General features: G+C 39.2%; 1 protein-coding gene across 1 annotated transcript; it reads left to right on the top strand.

Annotated features, from left to right (window-relative positions):
- The first annotated feature begins 1,362 nt into the window (after positions 1 to 1,362).
- Positions 1,363 to 9,115, top strand: spag6 (sperm associated antigen 6). Its single transcript, XM_073488754.1, has 11 exons — positions 1,363 to 1,408; positions 1,493 to 1,588; positions 1,667 to 1,833; positions 4,028 to 4,211; positions 4,384 to 4,589; positions 6,525 to 6,698; positions 6,800 to 6,952; positions 7,084 to 7,275; positions 8,128 to 8,244; positions 8,356 to 8,501; positions 8,938 to 9,115. The coding sequence occupies exons 1-11, from the start codon at positions 1,384 to 1,386 to the stop codon at positions 8,999 to 9,001; spliced, it is 1,524 nt and encodes a 507-aa protein (XP_073344855.1). The 5' UTR covers positions 1,363 to 1,383; the 3' UTR covers positions 9,002 to 9,115.
- The last annotated feature ends 405 nt before the right edge of the window (positions 9,116 to 9,520 follow it).

Here is a 9,520-nt window from a genome sequence, read left to right as displayed (position 1 = left end):
AAACACACACAGTTGGGATTTTTCACTCAATCATCTACGCGTCTGAAAACAATTGGTTAATCCAATTTAATCCAATCAAATTTGACTTAACCTGACTAAGTAAGTTAAAGAGGGAACAAAATGACGCCATCAGATACGTTTTTACGCTTTATTTAATACCCAGTGTTTCATAGACCGACTTCATAGCTTAAAAAAATGGAATCATTAAACCATAAAACAATAATATAGATTGTTCGTATTTGATAAGAACAATAATATGTTATTATGGGTTTACTGGCTTAATAGTAAAGCTCATTACGTTAAATTTTATAGGCTTATTTTCCGTCCAGTTAAAAAAAAAAACATTCTGCAGGGTTATGTAGCATAAAAACAAACAAACAAAAAACAAACAAACTAATAACTAATCAAATAAACACAAAGTCTCAACCCAATTCAAAAGTTTAGGATGTTGGTGGGTTAAATATGTCTTTGAATGACTCACATTTTAAAATACTGAGCTGATACAGAAACTTTGGTTGAAATAGGTTACAGCTCAGGCGATGTTGAAAAAACAAAAAACTGCTCCTCCTGAATCGGCTCTTCTAAAATATCTTTCGCTGAGCTGCACCCCCGAGATGATGCAGTGTCGTGTGATTGGACTTATTTTTATTCACACCTTTGAAAAAAAGAGTTTGCGCATTACCACTATATTTCTCTGGAATCCATCCTGCTTTTTTTGTTCTTTGTTTGGTGTGGAAGCACAAATATCATACTTTACATACCGATGTAGGGACGATCGCATTTTATCATAATAATAACCCTACTAATAAAGTTGATTTGGGACATATCTTTTTTTTAAAACGGGCTTTTCAAAGAGCTCGGGTCATTTGAGGACACACTCCTGAGCAGGCAGGAGCAGGTTAAAAGAAAGGGGGAACAAAAAAAAAAAACTTTCATGATGAAATGTTGAGCGCCGCAGAGAATCAGCTCAACTGTACTCAGCTTGTTCCCCTTATAAACCAACGGCCGCTGTGAATTGGCGCTTCTGTTTTCTTTGAATCCTCTGTGGTCAAAGTGTGCGGGTGTGTTTTCGCGGGAAAACAAAAGACGGCGTGGACAGAGACGAGCGAGGCAGCGCGGAGCTCTCACACGCGACACGTTTTCCGGGAAATATGAACGCTTTGCGAGGGGCGTGCGGATTTTGAGAGTCGCTCATCTTTGCAGGAGACGATCTTCGGGCAGCCAGCGGCAGAGCGTTGTGCTTCCTGTCTGTTGCCACGGCAACACGTAACGACAACACTACCTAGGAACCTGGAGACGACCAGGAGAGACGCTCCGCTCACTCCTGTCATAGTTCAGCGTGAAAATAAACCAAAAGAGGCTTTTTTATACATCAGGCGAACAATGAGTCAACGGCAGATCATTCAAGGTGAGACTCATGAGCTCCTTGCTTCATAAAAGGAAGATTTAGCTGAAAGTCAAGCTGTGTTTTTGTCTGTTTCGTGCTCTGCAGTTTTTGAGCAGTACCAGAAATCAAGGCTGCAGTTCGTGCAGACCGTGGCTGATCTGGCATCCCGACCACAAAACATAGAAATCCTTCAAAATGCTGGTGAGAAGCAACTTTATAAGACTGTGTTAGCTTTAGCTGCTATTCCCAGTGTTGATCCCTTCCCTTTCCTCTCCTCAGGTGTCTTGTCCCTGCTGCGTCCCTTGATGTTGGACGCGGTCCCCAGCGTCCAGCAGACGGCAGCTCTGGCTCTGGGCCGCCTGGCGGACCACAGTGATGACCTGGCCGAGGCCGTGGTGAAGGAAGACATCCTGCCCCAGCTGGTCCATTCTCTGGCCTCGCAGAATGTCAGTATCTCATCCCTTCTGGTCACACATACAGGTTGTCCAGGACTCAGTCTGCACCCTTTAGAGGCCGGTGTGTGAAAGACCCTGCAGGACCTCAGGGTCAGCCCCCTGAATGTGAGAGTGTGTTTTGGGCTAACTTGGCAGTTCGCCTGGGGGCTACTTCAAAATCTAAGAGCCCTTTACCACAAGAGCAACCCAGCCTTTGTTTTCTCTCTCTCAGCCCCCTCACAGGCTCAGACTGGAGGAGGACACTGTGTAGTTCTTGTTATTAAAGGGACGTTGCAGTCTCATTTAATATATTTAAAGTCTGACACTATTTGGTTTATATTTTTGAGCATTTCACATCAAATATGGCAAGAATTCAGGTTATTCCTCCATACTGGGAGTGAAAAATGTATGTAGTAGCTTTTAAACTTAACATTGCTTCATCAGCTTGACAGCTCATAACTTATAGATTGTGTTAACACTTTACAAGAAGGCAACAAATCATGTGTGTTATGTCATGATTTCATAATGCATGACTCATGATAATGAAGGATGTACCAAATGATCAATTGATATTCAAACAAATTAGCTGGATTCCTCTTACATTAAGGTCTATTACAGGACCATGCATTTGCTCAGTCGCTCTGATAAATAAAATTGCTCCATATTTCTATTAGAATAGGTTGTGTTTGGCTTAAAAAAGCTAAACCGGCACCTGATGCAAATCTTTGCATTTTTACATCTTTTTATACATATATATTTTTACCTTTTTACCAAATGAAGACAAAATGTGAATAAAAATTGATAACTTATTTCTAGCTAAGTTGAGTGCCTCCTTCCTAACTTCAAGCATGATATGGCCTGTCCCAGTCATCCTACTAGCAGAGAGCTCCACAGATAAACTCTCTATTAATGTTGAATGGAAGGAGTGTGGGGTGGCTGCCGTCTAACTGGCAACGTCTTTTAGCAACAGTGCATGCTGACAGTCATAACTGCCTTTGAGAGTGGTTGAAGCTCTGCCCTGAATCGTCACTAAGCAGCACACATGCAGTCAATATCTAAACCCAACGTTTCAGGAGCCCCGTTTTATTTGCTCCCAGAAACTTTTAACTGGTGGACACTCCAACATGATATGTATAAAAGTCCCCACTTGATTCAAATCACACGGGGTTCAAATAGGTTTGATATGTGAAGTTCAGAGCTCTTGTTGTTGTTGTTGAAAAAAGTGGAGTGCAGCACAGTAGAAATAGTGCATCAGATTATGATTTTGTTTTATCAGCAAGACTTTTATGTAAATGAAAAAAAAACAAGCTAATGTGGTTGCATATCAGATTCATTCACATTCCTTCATGATGAGCTATTTGATCATTTGTTAATGGTGAGAAACAGGAAGTCATGATTCATCCTGTATTAATTAAATCATCAAATCACAATGGCTCATGCATTAGTAAATCATTACTCACAGTAAGTATATGACTGAAGTCTTATTGCAAAGTGTTACCTAAACTGTTCTGAGAACTGCACATAAGCATGATTTTGAGAGTTAGACTTCTCTGAAGGTTAACTGATCCAAAAAATGCAATATTTAATTTTAATCTACGTAACTTATTATTGTGTGCAGCACTATTGCACAAGCAAAATTCTCCCTTGGGTGACAATAGTATATCTTATCTTATCTTATCTTAAAACAAAAGAAACACAAGTTAAAACATACATTTGCGGTTTCTGAATTATGTTTTTGACTAAAGGAATATATATTTTATGTCTAAATATTCAGGATAAATGTAAGAGTACATGAACCCTTATAGCAAATAAAACACATTTCCTCATTTGGTGTTATAACAATGCTTTCTATAGTCATTTACACATTATGTCACTTTTCTCAGTGTTTTGAATTCAGCTCTTTTTTGTTGATTGGGTTCATTGGGTCAGAGGACAAGAAAAAATTCTCAGATATAGTTTTTACACATATTTATTAATTTACATCATTAAATGAAGCCAAAAAATCATGACGGTTTAACAGTTCAGGGAAAACCCCATCATGCATTAGATTCTTAAATAAATAATTTGTTATTACAGGAGAAAAAAAAAAATCTAATCTCATTGATGGCTTTACATGGAGGTTTCTCATCAAATCATAAAACAGTATAACTAAAATGTCTGTTGTTGGTTTAATCCTCCATGTTGGTATCTGTGTGTTTGCATGCAGAGGTTCTATAAGAAGGCAGCAGCGTTTGTGCTGCGTGCGGTGGCCAAACACTCCCCCGAGCTGTCCCAGGCTGTGGTGTCCTGTGGGGGAGTCGATGCTCTGGTCCTCTGCCTGGAGGAGTTTGACCCTGGGGTGAAGGAGGCTGCCGCTTGGGCTTTAGGCTGCATCACACGTCACAATGCATGTAAGTAAGACACACTGACATGCTTGGATCTCTATGATTTCCCTCTGGCTTTTTCTTGCTTTTTCTGGTTTGGAGAAACATTTTAGCCCATGGCAAGATTTTTCAAACACAGCTCTCTCTCCTTCAAATTTGGACACATGCTCACTGGACACTTCTGTCCATCACTGTGCAGCGTTGGCTCAGTCGGTTGTGGATGCAGGCGCTGTCCCCCTGCTGGTGTTTTGTCTCCGGGAGCCCGAGATGGCCGTCAAACGCATCGCAGCTTCCACCCTCAGCGACATCTCCAAACACACGCCAGAGCTGGCCCAGACTGTGGTGGACAATGGTGCCATCGCACACCTGGCACAGATGATCCTCAACCCAGACGCCAAACTCAAGGTGGGACAGCCTCACTTAAAAAAAAAAACCTCACTGAGTCATTTTGTGGAATTACAGAAACCCTTTTCTTCATTTTTCTCATTTAAGAAAATAATTAAAACAAATGTATAAATACTGTTAATAAAATACAAGATACTAAAACAAACTAATTAAAACAGGCACAAACAGAGATAGTATGATTTGAATACACTAAGGGATACCAAAGTATTCATTTTTAAGGTGCTTTGTAAAGACTTCCAAGTCGTCAGGCCAAAGAAACTAAAGCAGATCTTCTAAGCTCAGTACAAACTTAAGGAACTTTTAGTGCAAGCCTGTCATTATCTTCAGATGTTATATAAGATGGCACCTTAGCAATAAGGGCCTTGTAAATAAACACAAACAAATGCCTATCACGTCTAATGGACAGAGAAGAACACCTGAACCTTTTTGTACAGGAGCAATAGACATCACCAGTGATAAATAAGAGCAGAGTGATTAACGGCATCCAAGGGATTAAAGGGGCACTTTGTAGTTTTGGAGAGAAAAAATTAAACTCAGAATTTGAATATTTACAATATTAATGAGGTAATAATACAAACTAAAATATTTATCTTTTCCATAACTGAATAAACAAGCTGTTCTCAGAGGAAATTAAGGTGCCCAGAACACTGTTTGAAGCTAGAAAGGTGGCAGGGTCTGCCACATATAAACAAAGTAACAGTATGAAACTGATTCTTTAAGATCAGTTTGGTTATGCAGTTTATTCAGTCATGAAATCGAAGAGAGTTTGTTTATTTAGTTTGTTTAGGCATAAAAAAAATCAGTCATGAAGATCTTTCTCTTCTGATAAAAACTTATTCCCCCAAACTACACAGCGCACCTTTAAGAGTTGAGGCAGATAAACACGTCACCACAATCTATAAGAGAGAAAAAGAAAAACAGCTTCAACAATCCTCTTTGTACTAAACATAAGAATGTTAGTGCTAAATTCATATAAGAAGCCAATTTATTTAATAAGTAATTTGTTCACGAGATTTGATCACATGTTAGGTATTTATATACTGGAACTCTCTCAATATTGAACATTTGCACAGTGAATATACAGAAGTTTTTATCTCTTGCTCTAGAGAACATAAACTTAATTCTGGAGAACATTAACAGGATGAACTTTAAAAGAATGTTGCAAATGAGTTACCCAATACCTGAGATATGCATGCTTAAAATTCATGTAACCTATTATTTTCATTATTAAATAATATTATCATTGATTATAAAAGGACCATTTGCAGCAGATTTGTGAAAATATACTTTTTTATATTTATATTTTGAATATATTTAAACATTTTTCTTTATGGTTTCTGTTGTGCTCTCTATGTCATGCCAATGTCCTTTGTCCCATTTGAAATCAATCTGATAAATTGTGGATTAATTTAAGTGATTTAGAATATTTGGTTTGACATAATGTTATTCAAAATACATTGTATAAAATAGTTTGTCAGGAATAAAAAACATTCTTCATCATAGACTTAAATTGAACACATGCTTTTGTATTTTGTTTGTACATTTTTTTTTCAGTACAAACTGTAGTAATTTACCATTTCTGAGTAAACATTATAGATTATCAGTGTTATAAAAAGACAAAAAAAAATCATGTACAAGTCAGGTTTCTATCAGACTTATAAACACTTTTAACAAAGTGGGGAAATTTGAACAAAAAACTGCACCTATCCTTAAAAAAAATGGGATTTGAAAGAACCACTCTAACACTGACTACAGGTAGATTCTGTAATAATTAAAGTCAGATTAATTTAATTTAATCTATAAAATACATGATTCAAATGTAGCTACCTCAAGTAACAAATCAAAAACAGTGACAGTGTTTGACAGAAATGTACAAACATGAAGCTGTTAAATTTACAAAAATGTGACTGAAGTCTTGTTTCTGTCTCCATCCAGAGGCAGGTCTTCTCCGCCCTCAGTCAGATCAGTAAGCACTCGGTCAGCCTGGCAGAGATGGTGATCGAGGCGGAGATCCTCCCTGCAGCAGTGACCTGCCTCAGAGATCCAGATGAGTACGTCAGGAAGAACGTCTCCACCCTGATGAGGGAGGTGGTGAAACACACACCAGAGGTATGTCAGGAAACACACACTTAAAGGCTCAAATATAAAAAGACTAGACATAAAGCAATGTGTGTGTGTGTGTGTGTGTGTGTGTGTGTGTGTGTTTCCAGCTGTCCCAGGTGATTGTGAACTGTGGTGGCATGGTGGCAGTGATCGACTATCTGGGCAACTGTCGTGGAAACCTGCGTCTGCCGGGGATCATGATGCTGGGATACGTGGCAACTCACAATGAGAACCTCGCCATGGCTGTCATTCTCTCCAAGGTGTCAATCTCTCCTCTGATTCCTCTCAACAAGCCACTAAAACCAGAGCCCCCCCCCCTCCATCAGGTCCAGTATGTAGGTCACGTTAACTGAGCCGGTCCCCTTGTGCTGTGTGTCCTCCACTCCTGCAGGGGGTGCCCCAGCTGGCCCTGTGTCTGTCCGAGGAGCCTGAACATCACATGAAGGCGGCTGCAGTCTGGTCCATCGGTCAGATAGGTCATCACACGCCAGAGCACGCCAAGGCGGTGGCCACAGCCAACCTGCTGCCCAAACTGCTGGAGCTCTACATGGACGCGAGCAGCTCAGAGGACCTGCAGGCCAAAGTAAGCAGTGGTGGAGTGTAACTAAGTAGATTTATACTTATAGGACTGTATTCTAGTACAGATCTGAGGTACTTATACTCTAAGTCTGGTTTTTTCATGCTGCTCTAGAGTTCTACTCCACTACAGTTCAGAGGAATATTGTAATAAAAATACAAAAAATATTGAATTATTGTACTTTTTACTCCACTGCATCTGTCTGAAAGCTTTAGTTACTTTACAAATTAAGATTTTTTGCTATCAAAAAACATGAAAAACATTAAAAATGAAATCATTATTTTTATAATTCCTAAGTAATTTTTTCCTTCAAAAACATTTCATGCTGTGAGGATTATTTAAATAATTGTAATGTATTTAAAAAAAAAAAATATTTAGGGATTAAGGGGACAAAAATAAACATTATTAAACTATTTTTAAGAATGTTTACAAACCAAGCAATCAGTTGATTCATGTAGAAAATAATCATCAGAATAAAATAACATTTTAAAAACAGTAGTTCAATAAGCTCTTTATAATTCTGTTTACTCATGTTTTACTTTGCAAAACTAAAAGATTTTGGATTACTCGTTTCTATTTTTGGCTAATAACAAGTATCTGCTGTGTAATTAAATTGTTCTGGTGGCTGGGTAATAATTAATCAGCCTACACTTACAGTAAAGCACACACAGCTGAACTTTGGTCCATTCTTAGCGAGCAGTAAAAGGTGACAAGATGAACTTTTTTAAAGCCTTATTTGGGGAGATTCCAGTCAAAGGTGAGCTGGTGTCCAAGGTCGCTTGGTAAAAAGCTAAAAGATCAAGAAAAGGTTGACATGATTGTATGTGCAGTACATCTCCTTCCCCTCGTCTTTTAAAGTGTAAGAAGGCTCTGAAGAGCATCCTGCAGAAGTGCACCTACCTGCCAGGTCTGGAGCCGCTCCTCTACGACGCTCCCAGCAACATTCTCAAACATGTGCTCTGCCAGTTCAGCAAGGTGAGTGAGTGACTCTACAGCCAGTATCACAAATGTCAATTAATTTCAGCTTTAAAAAATTTTGGTGATTCAGATCTGGGATTTCTAACTCTGTCTCTCCTCCTGTCAAAGGTGCTGCCGCATGACAGTAAGGCTCGCCGTCTGTTCGTCACCAGCGGAGGGCTGAAGAAGGTGCAAGAGATCCAAGCTGAGCCTGGCTCCCTTCTGCAGGAGCACATCAATGCCATCAACAGCTGTTTCCCTGAAGAGATAGTCAGGTGTGGTTCACAGTAATTTAGGAGTGACTGATCAGACCACATGACCATAAAGAATGTAGGAGTTCCAGAGCTCTGTGATGACTCACTCAAGTTTTTGGGACCTTTTTCTTCCTCCGCCCTGTCTTTCCTATCAATATCAGCTAAAACAATGCTTTAAAAAATTGTTATTCAAAATTTTGCCATGATTTATTTTTTTAATTTTTTTACCACAAAGGAATATCTCTACCAAATGTCAGTTATCAGTCTCCATGATTACCAATAATCAGTATTGGTATCAGCCCTGAAAAACTCATGTCAGTATATCCCCATTAGAATACACAAATACAACAATACAATTAAAAAGGTTGAACTGGGTTTGTAAAAAGTCAATTTAAAAAGAAGGACAACATATTCTCAAGTATAACACACATTTTTCTCTCTGTGTGTGTTGTTCCAGGTACTACTCCCCTGGATACTCGGATGTCTTGCTGGAGCGGTTAGAGAACTACCAGCCGGCTTGACGTCACCTCACGCGTCCTGCTGCAATGTTAAAATGCATGTCTTTTCATGAAATTTACATGATTGTATAAAAAAGCAGCCTTCCACCTTTTATATTTGTGTTATTGCGTAGTAGGAGAGACGTGTCTGCCAATATTGTCACTATATGTTGAATGAGAGATCCTGAAGGTTTAATTAAAAAAAAACCTGCGAGTGTCACCTTTAAATGGCACTCCACACTTCTGACATGAGGAACAACCTCAGCCCTCCCGGATCACACAGTCATTTCACAGAAACTTCTCTCTTATGCCTGCTATACAGAGGTCAAAGGTCAGGTTCAGACACAGCAGCCACCCCAGAGTTGGTATTCTGTTGCTCAAAGACACTTAGGCAGGCTGGGAACTCACTAGGTCTTTAAATTTGAACCTGGGTGTTTCAGAGCAGCTCGTGCACATCTTTATCTTCCATCACAAACGCATCATTTATACACCATAATTAATATCTGAGATAATGCTGTAGTTTGCATGGGTCGCACTGCCCCC

Source organism: Pagrus major, chromosome 19 (genome assembly GCF_040436345.1).
Source record: "Pagrus major chromosome 19, Pma_NU_1.0".
Taxonomy (NCBI): domain Eukaryota; kingdom Metazoa; phylum Chordata; class Actinopteri; order Spariformes; family Sparidae; genus Pagrus; species Pagrus major.
This window is presented reverse-complemented; position numbering and strand designations above follow the sequence as displayed.

Coding starts and splice junctions, on each gene's coding strand:
- spag6 (XM_073488754.1), top strand. CDS start 1,384: ATGAGTCAACGGCAGATCATTCAAG. Junction 8,245..8,355: donor TGCTCTGCCAGTTCAGCAAG/GTGAGTGAGTGA, acceptor CTCCTGTCAAAG/GTGCTGCCGCATGACAGTAA. Junction 8,502..8,937: donor TTCCCTGAAGAGATAGTCAG/GTGTGGTTCACA, acceptor GTGTTGTTCCAG/GTACTACTCCCCTGGATACT.